The sequence below is a fragment of the Leishmania martiniquensis genome, chromosome 33, assembly GCF_017916325.1.
Source record: "Leishmania martiniquensis isolate LSCM1 chromosome 33, whole genome shotgun sequence".
Lineage (NCBI taxonomy): Eukaryota > Euglenozoa > Kinetoplastea > Trypanosomatida > Trypanosomatidae > Leishmania > Leishmania martiniquensis.
In genome coordinates this window covers 1,251,827-1,268,688 of record NC_090168.1, presented here as the reverse complement: position 1 = coordinate 1,268,688, position 16,862 = coordinate 1,251,827, and the positions used below count along the sequence as shown (strand labels likewise).

General features: G+C 53.6%; 1 protein-coding gene across 1 annotated transcript; it reads right to left on the bottom strand.

Moving 5' to 3' along the window:
- Nucleotides 1-8,039: 8,039 nt before the first annotated feature.
- On the bottom strand, nt 8,040-9,473 carry LSCM1_02781 (uncharacterized protein; the record flags this gene model as incomplete). Its single annotated transcript, XM_067320356.1, has 1 exon — nt 8,040-9,473. The coding sequence occupies one exon, from the start codon at nt 9,471-9,473 to the stop codon at nt 8,040-8,042; it is 1,434 nt and encodes a 477-aa protein (XP_067175731.1).
- Between the last annotated feature and the right edge of the window lie 7,389 nt (nt 9,474-16,862).

The following is a 16,862-nucleotide window of genomic DNA, read 5'->3' as shown; positions in this document are numbered from 1 at the left end:
TTTTCACCACCATGTGGGTGCTGCGCCCGAGGGAGTCACTGCTGAAAGGCAGGAGAAGCGGAGAGCGGTTCACAGGAGTGCCAGTCGAAAAGAAAGGAAGGAAATACGGCCGTTATTGCCGCACGGAAAGAAATGCTGACCAATGCGGAGGGGGGGACGAATACCCTGATGGAAAGAGAGAAGAAGCCGACCAACAGCAGCGCGCTTGCTGCGTCATTGATGTACACACACACACACACTTACCTACACACATACATACAGACAGACATCATCAACGCAATCATCTGCATCGTCCACCGCGATACGAGCCTCCCTTCATTTGTGGGGGCTCCTGCTTCGTTTTCTTCGTCTAGCTGCCGCCTTTGACCGTGAACTCGAGCAGGTGAGGGCGGGAAGGAAGGGCATTAGCTGCGTCGCATCACTCCTTCCTCATGTCTCAGTTGTCGCTCTCACTGATCTACCTCCTTCCTGTTCACACGCGCATACCCCTGCGCCGGCCCCCCTGCCGTCATGCAGCGGGGGGGGTCGCGAGCTAGCGAAGGGAGGAGGTGTACGTGTACATGTAAGGGAAAAGCAGAGAGCGAGCGAGCGAGAACGAGAAAAGAGGCTGCGAGATGGACGAGAAGTCGACGCTGAGGAGGAGGGGAGAGGGGAGAGGGGGGAGAAGGAGGGGCGACGAAGAAAAGGACTGAACGAACGCAAGCAAGAGCGTGTGTAAGCGGAACGTGAGAGAGGAAAAGAAGGCGTGCAGGGGTGGTAAGAAGGAGGAGCAGCTCACACACACACAAAGACACACATGGGGAGAGGCAGAGAGAGGATCGGAACTGAAAGCATAAAGTAACAGCAAAAAGTCGGATAGTACCGTCTTGGCGATTTCTTACGGATTTTCACTGTATGCGGCCGCCGTGCGGCCCCCCGCGAGGAGCCGTCACGGACCGCCAAAGCCATCGTCACGTGCCTCTGCATGAGCAAAAAAAAACGCTCTAGAGCGTCTCTCCTTCGCCGCATAGTCGTCCACAGGCCACTTTTCTTCCTTCTTATGCCCAGATGACCGGGCCGGTGGGCACGCTGTATGCGTGTTCCTTTCGCGGTGACCTGCTCGGGCGCGTCGCACAGGAAGGCACAACAATCGCTTACGCAGAAGGAGAAGGGCAGCGACTCCGTTGCATGGGTAAGAAAGACTGCGGGAAAGAGAGAGGGGCTCTAACTCGAGCATTCATGGAGCGAAGTAAACCACTGCACAGCAGCTGATGAAAGGTAGCCGGAACACCAAAGCAGGACGGTAGGCCGAGTAAATTAATCGACGGGAAAGGAGCAGAGGCGGGCGGAGAAGCAAAGAACTGAAGCGATGGCACTGCAAAACCCACCAAAGCTGCTGGAGAGCGTATTCTCGCTCAATCCTCTCCTCCTCCCCAAGCCATTGGGTGTACGTATGTGAGTGTGCGCGTGCTCGCACGGTTTACACGAAACTTGCTGGCTCGCCCGCAGCAGTGCATAACTTCAAAAAAAAAATAGTCAGTATATATGTATCCAAATATATGTATATACATATATAAACAACGTGCAGCGCAGCGTGCGATTTCCCTTTTGACACCCATGCACGAGATGCAGCATACACAATCGACGTCACGATCTGACAGCCACGCTGGCCTGCCGTGCTCCTCCGCCCCTGATCATTTTTCCCTTTCTTATGCCCTATGCGCTGACGCAACTCTCTCCTAAAAGTTCCCAGGCCGACAACCAAGAGGTCGCATGCACGGTGCAAAGCAAGGGCTCGGAGCCCTAAGGGTGCGGCAGAGAGAGGAGGCAGAGTTGAGGAGAAGAGGGAGGCTGGGAGGGGAGGGGAGGGGCTAAGCGCAGCACTCAGCCAGAAAAAGAGAGGTTTAAAAAAAGGCTGGTGAGTAGGCGTCTACATCGTCATTCAGCGGATAGACAGACTTTCGAACGCAGCCCCACCGCCTATGCTTGCAAGAGCGCGGCGAGCAGCGGAGAAAGAGGGCTAAAACGCCAACGAAGAAGCATACAGACACGCACACGTGCGCTGAAGCAAGCGAAAGAAAAACGCTTCTATGATGATAAAAAAAAGCAAAAGAGGGGTAACGTAAACATGCCATCGAACAAAGGGAAAGAGCGCAGATGAGGGGGTGAGAGAGGGTGCGCCATGCAACACACGAAAAGGGAGAGGAGAGGGAGAAGTGGACCTCAGCTTCAAGGACGTACGCAGACCAGAAAAAAAAACACGTCTGGCGCAACCGATCGTCTTCGTGTTCTCTGCCATTGAAGAGGAAAGGAGGAAGAAAAAGACAAGGGAGGGGGAGGAGAGACAGCTGCGCGAAGCCTCCTTGCGAGAGCGGGGGAGAAGGACGACGGATTAACGCCAAAGCGTGGAGGATTCATTGAAAAGAAAACGCTCAGAAACGCATAAAAGAGGAGAGACGGAAAGCACAACAAACGCGTGGGCAGCTGCCAACAGGCAGTAAAAGACCGAAACAAAAAAGGACACGCGTTGAGCGACTTCGATGCGGGTAATCAGAAATGAAAATACAGCGAGAGAAGGAAGAGGCATACACGCACACACTGACACACGGCCAAAAATGACTGTTAAAAAATATATAAAAAGACGAATACTTCCAGTCCACACCACTGTGAGATGAGAAAGGGCAGGCGAAAGAGAGTGAGAGAGGGCGGGAGAGGAGGCGGCTATGCGTGAGTTGAGCATTCACCCCATCTCCCACCCTATCCGGGGCGATGTCGCAAACGTGTTGGCCACCGCAAGATAGGGGAAGCGGGGCTCCGCACTCCGCCCGCACGCGATGGCCGTTTGCGGTGTTCATGACTTTTACGAAACTGCAGGGCTCCACCCTCGCTCGCCCGCCACGTCCCACATAGCGGCTGACATGAGGGGGGAAGCTGGTCGGGTCCGGCTGACGGCAGCTCACAGGCAAGGCCGTAAAACCCGTCGGCACCCGCCAAGCGTGAGAGATACATACGCCAGCTACCGCACCACGCACATACGTCAGTGCGCCGCGGCTGGAGGAGCTGCCCCGCCGCAATAGCGGAGGCCCCGGCAAGACAGCGACACGCTTCTGAAGTGACCGCGAGAGAGAGCCGAGAAGAGAAGAGAGGGAAAGAGAAGCGAATAAAAAAACAGCGGGCTTCCGGATTGACGTGTGGACGAGGAGGAGAAACTCAGAGAGAGGGAGAGCAAAAAAATGGAAAGGAGACGTGTGCGTTAACCCCCCATACACCGAATGGCTGAAGTATAACAAACCAAATCTCCGAGCACGACACCGGCGAAGCAGCCTCTTCGTGTGTGTGCGTGTATGCTGACCTTCGGTTTCGTCGCACTTCCGCGTCAGTGTGACGGCGCTAATCTCACTGGTGGGCTGTGAGGCCGACCAAGGAGAGGGAGGACAGAGGTGATGCGACAGTCTTCAGCGGATACCATTCTTGCATATACTTGGATCGTCGGATATGAGCGTATATTCCCCTCCCTGCGGGGCCGCGGTCAGCGGAAAAAAGAAGTATAGACGGAACCAACAAAACGGTGCGCGTCGGAATATTTCGGTACACGACTTCAACAAGCTACTAAAGGGTGCTTTTTGGCTGTTTCGTTGGGTACGAATATGCATAGTTACACGTGCACACAAGGGTGGGGGAGAAGAGCAAATAGCAAAGCGGAAAGGCAACGCAACACTCAGGCTAACGCGGGAGGGCAGGGAGCGGAGGGAACGAGAACCGCACTGAAACGAGGCAGAAAAAGATGTAAAGAAAGGGGAGAGGGAGGTGGGTGGAAGGGTACGAGGAATATCATGCCTCTGAAGGCTCTGTGCGGCTCCTCCGATAGGTCCGCAGAAAAAATGCACGCTGCCATCACTTCATTCCTTTCTCCCAGCTCCCCGGCAGACGGCGGGTCCTCCAACGACGAGCTGGGCTGCCTCCGTCGCAGATGCTGCGGCCACCCACCGCATGGCTGACCAGCATGCATCCTTGCCCGCAGCCCTTCCCTCCACCACTGGCGCTCTTCTGCTCTCTGGAAGAGATACACCACGCCGGCGAAGGTCGGCAGCACGTGCGCACCGCGCTGGCATTATTCGCTTCCGTGGCCAGTCGCCAGACGGCACGGCTTCCTGGGGTACTGTCTGGGGTGAGCGTGTCTAGCGGAGGCGCGCTCTGAATAGGCAGGCTGCATGCTCATGGCCTCCGCACAGACACAGAACGGCAGGCCGGCACCGGGATGAGGCGGTACGTACCATGTCGATGGCCGCAAGGGTAAGAAAACAGGAGACGGGAGACAGCCATGCCAATCGGTTATCCCAGTAGAGGTTTCGAGGAGGAACACCTGCAGTGAGGCTAATGTTATTGAGCAGAAGAGACGAGCTGAAGGAGTGATGAGAGGGGGGGTAAGGCAGAAAACGTCACGTGTCATCAGCGCCCTGAAGACAGAGAGAAAGAGAGAGAAGGGCAATGCGAGAGTGACATCTTACGGGGAGGAGAGAGGGAACGGGAGGGAGGGAGCGGGTATGAAGGGTTATGACCGTGCGAGACCGGCATCAGTCTTCGACGAACTAGCCTTCAGAGGGTGAACACAACCACAGAGAGCAATGGGAGAGTACGCTTCAAAGAAAAACAATATTAAAATGGGAAAGGCATGATCAACGACGCATGAAAAGGCGACACAAAGAAGGGTGGGAGAGGAGGAGGAGGAGGGGGGAAGAGGGAATAGGGTGAGCATCAAGCGAATGTATGAGGCCCACATTCTTGGAAGAACTCAGAGACCGAATGACGCATTCAAAGAGACGGAGGAAGAAAACCAAAAAAAAAACGAAAGAGCCACTGCACAAGGGGAGGAGACGCTGTTGCAGGAAAGAGAAGTCAGGGAACCTATGCGCATGCAGATAGCCAACGGCGCGAGAAGTCGTAAGGAGAAGGGTCGCCAAAGTGAAAAAAAAGGAAGGAGAAGAAAGGACAACACAAACGTGGAAGCGAGACGACTCGCAAAGTGTTTGAGGGGGGACAGGGAGGGGGCGCAAGGGCGAGGGTGCAGAGCAAGCACGCCAAGAAACGAGAAAAAAAGAGAGGGAGAGCGAGAGGACAACAACGAGGGAATGGATGGGGAAGCTAATTTTTTTTGCTATTTTGTTTTTCTTTTCCATGTGAGTGCGTACAGCGCACATCCTCTCAGTAGGGATCATACCACTCAAAAGAAAGAGAGAGGGAGAGGCGAAAAAAATGCTATACAGTCGTTTTCTATTTCCAGGAATACACAAACGAGCGCACATGCAAGAAAAAAAACGGAGGAAGAATGCCTGAGAGAGCAGCGTAGTTCTACCCCCGTCCCAATCTCCGATTTGATGTGCTGCTTTTGCTGCGGCTACCTGACCACGAGTAAACGAAAAAATTCCTCGCCCAGTTGAATTTGAGTCTGGATAAGATCATTCGCTCACGAAACGAACTGGAAAAAAAAAAGAACAGCCATGCACGAGAAGCAGAAGGCCGGTGCGGCGTTGGCTCTTTGACTTCTTTGCTGTCTACCTTATAGTTTGCGCCGTAAGCGGGGAAAAAAGGGGGCTGCGTGTAGAGCCTTGTTGGCTGCACGTTCTGCGGTGGTGCCATGTTCGCGTACTGTATTCCTTTTTCTTTCGGTGATGCAAAACAACTGCTCTGTGGCTCGAAGGGGAGGGGAGAGGAGGAGGAAGAGGAGGGCTGAAGAGGAAGTGACGAAAGGGATTGCGGTATGCAGCGGCAAAATGTGCGGTCACCTCCATGAGTGCTTCGCTTTTTACGCGGTTGTGTATAGCCCGTAGCGGTAGACAGAAAGCCGAAGAGGCTGGAGCTAGTGAACAGGGTCAGGCCTTAGAACGTCACCTCTAAGCAAGGACTCAGTACGCGCGGTCTCAAAAAGGAAATAGAGATGAACATGGGAGGGAAAAGAGAGAGCATGCACCGAGGAAGATAGAGAGAGAGGGAGGGAGAGGGGGGAGGAAGGGGTGAAACGAAAGCTGAAGAGAAGACTCCGAAAAAAGAAAAGGGGGGGCGCTGTGGTGGTTTGGGTGAGAGAGAGAAGGGTGACACGCGCAACGGCGCACGCAACATAGAAAGAAGCGCACCCGCACAACGGAAAGAGCTAAGCGACTGAAAAAGAGGGAGGAAAGAAGCAAAAAGGGCACAGTCTGAAATGTTTTTCAAACGAAAAAAGAAACGAAAAGACACGCGCACAGACACAAACAAAAAAGGGGCGGCATAACACTGAGAAGAACACACATGCACACACAAAAAAAAAACGAAGGAAAGAGGCACACCATATGCGTGAGCGCATCAGCACCCAGAAAGGATGAACAAAAGAAAAGAGATCACGAGAAAAGCTGTGCGTCTGAGAGCCGATTATACCTGAGGATCTGCAGGCCAGCGTGGCAGCGAGATAGAAAAGAGGGACATAAGGAAGACAGGGGAGATGCAAAGGGGGGAAGAGAACAAGAGTAAACGAGGTGCGAATGCACACGTTAGGCCGTCGATGCACCTCCTGCCTCCTCTCCACATGCACTCACGTACACCAGTGAACACGCACCTTCTGCCCGATGGCGAGACAGGCCAACAGTAGCCGGAAGATGCCGTGGGCTTGAGAAGAAACACGACAGCCGTGCGCCATCACAAGTGCGTAAGGTACTCAGGAGGAAGCAAATCGACCTAAGCTGAGTGGAAGGTACAAGATAGATGAAAAAGGAAAGGGGAAAAGAGTGGCGAAGGTACAAGGAAAAGGGAAAGAAAAGGGGAAAAAGGAACCAGCACACAGAAGCCCGCCGTGTGTGCCAGTGTCCTGTCGATCGGCATTGAAGAAGGGTGCAACACATGCATACGCGCACACAATGCAATCCGTGGCAGCCCAAAGGGAGCAGAAGAAACGTTAAGTGAAGGCAACGTAAGAAGTAGCACATCCTCGTCTTCTCAAACGCGCAACGAGCGACTACTTCGCTTTCTCGAGTATGCCAAGAAAAAAAGGGGGAAAACGATTCATTTGTGAGGCGGAGATCAGAAAGGGGGTCCCAGAGGTGAGGTAAAAACGGTGGCAATATGCGTATCAGCGCACCAGGATAGCCCTATTGCCCCCGTTTTTTTTTCCGTATGCCCTTACGTGAGGCGCAAAGAAGAAAGGAGTGAAGGAAGGAAGACGGGCGAGGGGATTCGATGAGGTGGCGATGCGTACGGTGACGGAGGCGTTGGCGTGCGGTACGTCTGTGCTCGCCTTGTGTAAAGAGAGCAGGACGAAACGTTAGTAAAGAAAAGATCATAGACTCGAACAGAAGAAAAAAGAGGCGGAGGAGGAAGAGAGAGAGGGGGGAAGGGGTAAAACAAAAACGGAAGCTCCACGTGCGACATAATAACGCACACCATTACAGGATGAAGGCAAGAGCCAAAAGAGAGACACCAAGGCGAGCCGCGCGGATATCGAGTAAAACAAAGAGCAAGTTAAGAAAACGAAAAAGAGTATCGCCAAGATGAAATGCGTAGGGAAAGGGTGTCGATTCGTGGCCGAGAAAGACTGAATGCAATGCTGCGAGGGCGTGGGGGAGGGGCCTGGGGGTGAATGGGCATGCGTATGCTCGTAGCAACGCACTTTTTTTTCGCGTGTGTGTGTGGAGGGGAGTAGGAGGAGGTGGTGGGGGGTCGTCCCCTGGAAGCGAAGAAGGGGGAAAAATACACACGCACACACACATACACGCACGCATTGAACGCAGCATGTGAGACTCAGAAAACGGAGGACGTGTAGTCGCGCACGGCATTAGGGAGAAACAAGAGGGTGAACACATGGGATAAGGAGTGAAGGACAAAAGGGAACGCGATAAAGCGAACTGAAGGGGAAAAAAGCGGAGGCAACAAAAAAACGCCCACTCAATCCGACGCAAAGGGGAGAAGAACGAAAAAGAAGAAGCGCAACAATACCATCAACCACGCAACCAATGCGGATCACGCCTGACTGCCGCGACCCATGTAGACCTTGATGTGGCTGTTCAGGGAGGATGGGGAGAAGTGGGAGGGCGTCATGCACTGCCACCGTTCGAGTGAAAATAACTGTTCGAGGCGGCTGCAGGTGCAGACGGCGGCGCTTCCACATAGTAGGTGTTCTGCGCCGCCGCCTGTGTCGAAGAGCGTGCAGGTACTGCAGCGACAAGAAAGTAAGACACATTTGGCCTGTTAAGCACGCGCCGCTGCGGCGGCACTTGCATCTGTGGTGCGATGGGTGCGACCAACTGGTAGCCAGGAAAAGGCGCCAGTGTCGAGCCAGGCACCAGGCCACTCCCTTCCATATTCTGAGCATTCAGCATAGCTGGTATGCCAGAGGTGGCCACCGTCTCAGCCCGCGGCCCAAGAAGACCTGGCACTGGCACCGGCGATGCCAGCAAAGGTGAGCTCTGCAGCGGTGACTGCTGTGGCGATAGCAGCGCATAGGGACCCCACGAGGTGTTGGAGGGGCTGCCGTGGTTTGGCAATTCCATGTAGCACTGCGCCGAAGGCGACACCATCACTGCAGGCGTGATAAAGTACCGAACATTACCCTCGGCAGATATTGCTAAGGGCTGCTGCGGCGGCGGCTGACTGAGAATCATTGGCTGAAACTGTGACACGGGCTGCTGTTGCTGTGCCTCCGTCAAGACGCCGGCGGATGAGAGGATGCTTGTGGCTGCCGCTGCTGCTGCCGCGACTCGAGCGCGGCGTTGCAGCGGTAAAGCACTCCTCGCTGTGCGCGCATCGACACGCAACACCTGCTCTCTCCGTGTAGAGTCGGCATTGAGAACTTCAACATAACGCGGGCGAGGGCGCTCTCGTGCTGGCATTCGAGCATCGGCAGCCACAGTGATTATTGTGTTGTGCAGCCGTCCAAGTTGCTCGGCAGCATATGGGCCCCTCAGCTCCACAAAAGCATTGCCACTGGACTCCCCAGTGGCCAGTGCTCCAATGTCCAATCGCTGGTAGTCAACAGTACGCAGGAAGGCCTCAACGTCTTCTCTGGTTGCAGCGAACGGTAGGCCGCGCAGCTGAAAAATAAAAGTCTTCTCGTCGCCATTGCAGCTCTCCCTAGCAGAGTCCACCAGCGGCGGGGAGACCATGAGATGCTCATCACGGTTCCCGTGCAGTTCTGCTTGCTTCTGTTGCTCTTGTGGCGAGGCAAGCATCTCAAACGGTGCTGTGCCCGCGCTACCGGCACCGAGTATGGAGGCGGGTTCCGCATAGCACGCCGATGATGAGCTCGTCAGTCGTACTGCTCCACCTAGGTCCTGCACTGATGAAGAAAGGGCCACAGAAGTGACCGTTGGTGCCCTGCTGCTACTGCAGCGACTCCACCCCGATGGCCAGGTGAGGGGCGTGGTGCTGCCCTGCGGCGTTACAGACACGGCAGTCAGCATAACTGTAGGCGGCTGGGGTGGGGCGGCGGCTCCCGTCCGCACATTTTGGTGCCCATGTGGTGAAGACATCGTTACCGGGCGCCGTGCGTGCGTATGTGTGTGGTGATGCAACAATGAAGGGAGCGCAAAAGACCGACGGCCGAGATCACTCAATCCACCGAACTAAATATATAAAATATATATATATATGCGGGCAGAGGCGCTGGCGTCTGTCACACTGATGCGATTCCAATGGCCTCGTGATCGTCACCCGCTTTACCAAAAGAACAGTCGACGAGATCGCCAGAAAACAACAAAAGAAGCAAAAAAAAAAAGCAGTGCCGTCTTCGTTGTTTCGGCGTGTTCTGATTTTGTATGGCTGCTGCTGCTGCGGCGGCGGCGGCGGCGGCCAGCGTTTACACTGCCCCACCTCACCTCTGCTGGGAACGCCCACCGTTTGGTTGTTGTTCCGTTTTCTGCTTGCTCTCCGCTACGAGGGAAGGAGACGCGCAGAGGCGGTAAAAGGAATGAGGAAGAGAGACAGGGGGAGAGCGAGGCCGGCAGATCCAATTTTCTGCGTCGGCAAACGGACAAGACTGAAAAAAAGAGAAAAAATAGAAACTTCACGAAAAGGGCAAAAGGGAGAAAGAAAAGGGTAAAGCGAGTGGCAAAGGCAACAGCGTCGGCACACACACACACACGCACACACCGGCAAACCAGCCCCAGCTGTGCCTTCTATTCCTCTTTCGCAGCACACTTCTGTGTCTTTACGATGCCTTCCTTCGTCGCGCGCGCCAGGTGAACCTCTCAGAGAGAAAGAGGTGCTGAGAGGAGAAAGCGGCGAGGGGACAAGTGTGTGTGTGTGTGTGGTGGGGTGGGTGGGGGGTGAACCAGAGACTCCTTGCCTCGATGTGGAGTCCACGCAGTACTCACAGGCAATTAACAGACGCTGAGGGGAAGAGAATGAAGAATAAAGAGCCCTGTGCGCACACGCACACGCACACACACACAGCAAGAGGAGAGAGAGACGGCAAAACAGAGTGTAACCCCTTGTGGAGAAGAGAGGGGAGTGGGCGAAGTCGCGGGCACACACACGCACGCACACAGCAGAGAAAAAATGGACGCAACGCCGTTTTATTGTTCGTGTAAAAAAAGCCAATGGTGAGCACACCGAGATAATGAAACGATAACACTAACGCAAAGACAACAAGAGACAAATACACACACACAAAGACAAAACTATCCACAGAGAAATAAGCCAATACGAAGCGGACTGCAAAAGATACGCGTGCACGAGGACACACACACACACAGTCACGCGCGAGGCCACAAAAAAAAACTATGAGGCCAAGGGCAGAAGCCGTATAGGAAGGTGTGAGGAAGAGAGCAGTGGAGAGAGGCGAAGAAGACAAAGTGAGGCGGATAGAAGGGGGAGATCGAAAAGGCCGAAAAAATAGTGCGTGAAACGCAGAGTTTGGCGGCAGCGACGGTGGCAGTACGATAAAATGTAGCCGGAAGCTGCAGAAAAGGAAAATAAGAAAGAACGCACGCACTAAGCCGCGCAAGCACGCGCGGACACAGACAGACCCGCTGTGATGAAGGGATTAAGTGGGGAGGGTAACGTCAGTACCAAACGCAATAGGGCACCTGAAGAGAAGGGGATGGGTAACGAAGAGGGAGAGGAGAGAGTGAGGGTAACGAAAGAAGTCAAGGAGAAATAGGAAAAGAAAAGGGAGAACGGAGAAGTGCGGGAATAGAGAGGTAACGAGCAACTACCTCTGATTCGAAAGAAAAAAACAAAAGACAAGTAAAACTTCACACAAGGATAGAAGGCAATCCGAAGAGAGTACACCAAAGCACGGCAGAGCAGGGAAAGAAAACTATAAGCGCTGCTGAAGTGGGGAGAGGGAGAGCGGGAGAACGGGAGAACGGGAGAGGGTAGTCCAGGCAGAGACCTTAGCTGGCACCCACCCGCACACGCACCAAGCACGGAAGCAACAGTCGAGATGATACACGCTTCACGTACGCACACCAAAAAGAAAAATTAGTCAAGGGTGGGCACACGAGGCTATCACGTGACAGAGCAGATAGGGATGATGAATAAAAGCGGCGTGGCCAATGTAGAGGAAGCAGCGTGCACACACGCACACACGCAAGCAAAAGCACGCACTCAGATATGCGTTTTCTCAGGCCACTTGTGAAATGAACGCACGTTTCGGGAGAGCGTATCCTTTTGTACTTGCCCACGATTGCCGCCTTGTGCGTGTACAAATGTACGTCTGTGTGTGTTAATGTGTGTGTGCCCCTGTAGAGAGGGAGTGAGAAGGCACTGCACAGCACGATCCCACGGATACCTGCTTTTATTATTATTGCGGCGTTCGTTTGCGTTGACTCAACGCTCGCGTGTTTGCGCTGCTATCTGAACGCCCTACCTTGCTTGCAGAAGCGACGCCTTCGCTCTGTTTCCTTTCCGAGTGCCCGTACAAGAGAGGAGGGCAAGAGCAACGCAAAACAAGGTTGGCTGCGAATGCGCTGGTAAACAGAAGCGCACTTACTAGGCTCAGACCTCTTCTTGACGTTAGCCCTTTGTTGCGATTCTTGCTCCTCCTCTGCTGCGGCAGTGATGGGCAAAGGACTGTGAGGTGATGGCGTTGGCCAGAATGACGATGCTGTGCACCGGAGCTGATTTGTCAAACAAAACAGAAAGAAGAGGCACTCTGCACGTGTGATTTGTTCGCTTTTCTACTCTGCTATGCGTTCTCGCTACGAATTGACGAGGAGCGCACGACTAGAGAAGAGCAGACGCCTTACTGTTTGAGATATATGTATATATATTTAAAAAAAAGGGTAAGGCGTGCGGTAGAGAGACGGTGGTGGTGGTGGCGGTAAAGGGCGTCAAAGCGAAAAACAAAATAGAAGGGAACGTAAAGCACGAGAAGACAACAGGATAGGAAGCGAAAAATACAACCAGGGGGAGGGACAGCAGCTGAAAACAACAGAGGGGCACCATGCAAGAGCACCACGTTACGCGACAGGAAAAGAAGGGATACGATGCGGTGCAATCAGAGGCCAGATGCTGGGCAAGGAGGCTCTGAAGACACGTGCGGGCGACGAAAAGAAAAAACGAACAGAATGCGAAATGGGAAAAGAAAGGGAGGTCCTATACCAACAGAGGGAAAAGAGCGAGGGCGTAACGAAGAGGCAAAGCAGAAGCGAGTTCACGAAACAACAAGTGGAGAGGAAGCGTAGACTGTTCAGAAGGTGAAGAGACGGTGAAAAGATGACTACAAACGACACGCACGAGCACCCACTGAACTAGCAAGTATACGCACAGGCGAGAAGACGTACAACAGAAACACAAACGCTAGGAAAGCTGAAGAGAGACAAAAGGGGTGCTAACAGCGACGAAAAAAAGAAAAGAACAGTATGAAGCAGAGAGGAGAAACAAAGAAGGGGATAAACAACAACGTAAGAGGAGAGTGGGGGAGGAGACGAAGGATAGGGTGGAGAACAGGAAAAGAAGCGGATAGGCAAGCGACAAACGAGGGCGTGAGCGACGAGGAGGGAGGGAAGGAGGGGAGATGCAACGAAAAAGAAGAGAGAGAAAGCGCTCCAAGAAGCGGATGCAGAGAAATGAAAGAAAAGGCGGGGCCAATCGAGAGACGGAGAGGTGAAGGAATAGGAGAGACAGTGACTTGGGAGAGAGTGTCCAAGGCTAAATGACAAAAGAAAGAAGTGGACGCCACGAAAGAAATCAGAAGGGAGACGATCAGGCGCTCAAAGAAGAGAGAGGGAAGGAGGGAGGGAGATGGCTAAAAGGAAAAAGAAAAATAGGTGCGTGCAAAAAAAAAACAGTGCACCAATGACGCTGATGTATGATGCTCCACCACACGAGAAGCGCAAGCACACGGGGTGGTACACCACAGAGGAGCAGAAGCTTCGGCACAGAGCGTGGGTGAGAGGCAAGCAAAGAAGAGGGAGAGAGAGAGAAGACGGCACCGATTCGGGACAGGGAGGAGGGCGAACGGCAGGTGCTGTGCCACACTAATAGACTCAAAGGAAGACAAGGGGGAACGGTGGTACGAGAGTAAGAGGAGAGTTCAGGAGATAGAAGGGGAAGGGAGAAAGAGCTACACACGACGACGAAAGAGAGTGTTGAGCAACACCTCCAAAAAACACCAGTAATGCAGACGTGGCGCAAGAAAAAATCACGGAACAAGAGGGATTTGTGAAGCACACACGTGCACCAGCTCACAGACCGTGCAACCTGAAGCGCTACGTATGTGGAAGCTGCCCGCCCTCGATCTCCAGCCGCTGCCCGAGATCAGCGATGCTCTCGTTTTCGCTGTTCCGTCTTACCACAGACACGCCGACAAAGGCACTGGACACTCAGGATACGGAATTAGCAGGAAACGATTTGGAAGTGCAAAGAGAAGAATAAAAAAAAAAGTAGACTCTTCCAAACAGCAGAGATGTGTCGACAGGGATAGAGAACGGAAGAGTGTGTGTGTATGGGGGGGAAGAGAAAAAAAAAGGGTAGATCGACGTCTTCCTTGTTGCGCAGGTGAAACAACAGAAAGAGAATACGCAGAGAGAGCGAGCAAACCTAGAGGAAGGTGCTCGTGTGGCTGGTGTCAGTCCGCGTGCGCGGGGAAGACGTGGAGCGTGCGGATAGGTGGTGATAATGGTTGAGGGTAGTGAGAGGATATGCTTGCCGAAAGCAAAAGAAACGAAAAAGAATAACAAGCCTGTTGACCCCTCCTTTCCGAAAGCTTCAATATTTCGCTCTCTTCGGGTTTAAGTGTGAGTGAGGTGTCTTGCTGTGCTCACGTCTCCAACACGGGGAGAGCCTGCCTCGCCTGGTGGACCAACGCTCTTAAAGTTTCCTTGCCCTCGCAAGCCCTTTTCTAGGTGGGCGATGTGCGAACAAAAGAAGGGGGAGGGGTGTTCTTTACTCCTGCCCCACCTTCCAACGAGCCCAAAATAAACGATCGTTCGTTTTCTTTTTTCCGTAGGAATGCTGTGCACCACCTTTGCGGATGAGCAGCAACACGTCAGTGGGGGCAAGGGCCACTGGCAAGGAGGGCAGCGAGAACAAAGAGAGCAACGAGTCGAAGACGAGGATCGTTGAGTGGATGACAGACCCACGTACCCGCACGCAACAATACAACGGAGGGATTCAACAGGAAAGGCACAAGCGAAATATATATTTACATACAGAAACACGAGCAACAGAAGCACGCACGCCCGGCTAACGATGATAGATCCAAATGTCAGAGAGAGAGAGAGAAAGAGATAGAGGAGATGCAGCCAATGCGTGAAGAGGGAAGGAAGAGATAGCAAAAGATGTTTGCCAACAGTCCGCACCGCTTAGTCCACCGACCCTCCCCTCTCACTGGCACACACACACACGACACCGATATGATTGACCTTCCCTTCTCTCCTTTCTCCTTTTTTCGTTTCGAAACACTCCTCTCTCTCTCTTCTTCGCACCGGGGACAATGATGATCACCGCGGGCGGCTGCACTGTTGTGACGGTGCCAGTAGTGCAGTGGGCTGCTGGTGCTCGTGCTATGAAAGACAGCGATGTAAGAGAAGCGGAGAGACGAATATATTTGAAGCGACGGTGCCCTCCACAAACCGAAAAAAAATAGTTAAATAAAACGATTGCACACTCCACGTGCGTGTAATAGCCGTCTCTGCTCAATCCCCCTTATGGGATGTGCAGCAAGACGATAAAAGTTCGGTAGCGTCCAATCGGAGGACAACGGCACGCGATAGAGGGGAAAGAAGGAGACAGGTCAGAATCGAGCGTCTGTGACAAGAGCCAACCGAACGAGAGAGAGACGTTCGTAGGAAGGGCGGACAGGCGGTCGAGACGGACAGGCAGAGCGACGGCACCGGGGCTGTGTGCGTGTGCGGGTAGCGGCTACCGACTCTCTACTTTCTTTCTCGCAGGCAGAACGATCAAAAACAGGGAAGGGCTACGGCAGTGCTGGCGGCGCCTATGGGTGATGGAGGGAGGGGGGTGTATGGCGAAGTGAGTGTGGGTGGGGAGAGGGCTGGAGAGTGGAGCGGAAGGGTGTTTGATGATGGTTTGGGGAGAGGGCGGTACAAAAGAGGAAACGAGCGAGATTGAAAGAAACGGGGCTTTGAAAACGAGGCGACGTACGTATGATACGTCGCTAGAGATGCTGGTGCAGCTGTTGCCCCTTCCCTCCTCGTCGAGAGGCGGCTCCCCTGATCCAGAGAGGGACGGTGGGGCAAGAGGGCGGAGTGGCGACGGCAGAGAGACGAGTATCGTCCACGCACAGGCAGAGAGGCAGGCAGACAGGTCGGGAGGAGAAGGGGAAAAAAATAAAGAAATAGATCAGACACGAAAGAGAATGTCCACCACTGATGGAAGAGGGGAGAAAGGGTAGGCGAAAAGAAAGGGAAAAAAGAAATTGTGGAAAAGTGCAGCACGGGGAGAACAGGAAAAGGGGAGCGGGGGGATCCGAAGAGAAACGGAAGGCGAAAAGGGAAAGCAATAGCGTGGGAATGGGACGAAGAGTTTAGAGTGGTGAAAGAGGTTTAAGGAGGCCCCAGAGGGGGAGGGAGGGAGACGAGTTCGATGCGTGGGCCGCGGCGCCGGCAGAAGCGGTGCAATACCCGGTTGCGGCACCGACGCTAAGGATGCGGTGGGCGGGTGGAGGACGAGAACAACGGTAACGACGACAAGAACAGAAAGAGGGAGAGTGGAGGGGGGGCCGGTGACCAGAGCCAGTGTGCACGGATTAATGAGGTCGGAGAGGGAGATGGAAGGGAGAGACCTACACAGGTGAGAAGCCGATGATAGGCGGCCCACTGAAGGGGAGCGAGGGAGTCCGCGTCAAGTGGAGAGAGAGTGCAGAAGAGAGCCAAAGTGGCGGTAGAGAAGTGAGACAAAGGCCGGCGTTGGGTAAGAGGAAGGGGGGCAGTGAAAAGCTTTGCGTCTCCTGAGATTTTAATGTTATGGTGCGCTTAACTGATGTTTTGGAGTGCGAAATTCGGGAAAGAGCGGGAATGGTTGAGTGCGTATATGCGTAGTGGTTAGTTTTTGTTTAATGGCCAAATATGTATGCGTGCATGCACATGCAAGTGTGCGTCGATGAAAGCCCGTGTACGGAACGCACAAGAATACACATGCGCGCATGCCATGTAAGGGAGTCAGCGCATGACAGAATCACACACACACACACAGCACACGTGCCGATTCCAGCGAGATGAAATCGCATATATATATATATATGTTTACCCACAAACATGCAGAGAGAGAGAGGCAGGAGCAGCCAGCGAAGGAGAGCAAGTGAGAGGTATACAAGGCGAGGCTGTAGGCAAGCTGATCACGCGGCGAACCGCGGAGCAAAAGGAGCGGGAGCAAGAGAGAGTCATAAAGGGAGAGTTCGTGCCGAAGCAGGCACAAAAAAGGAGCCCTGAGGACGCCTTACACCCGCTCAT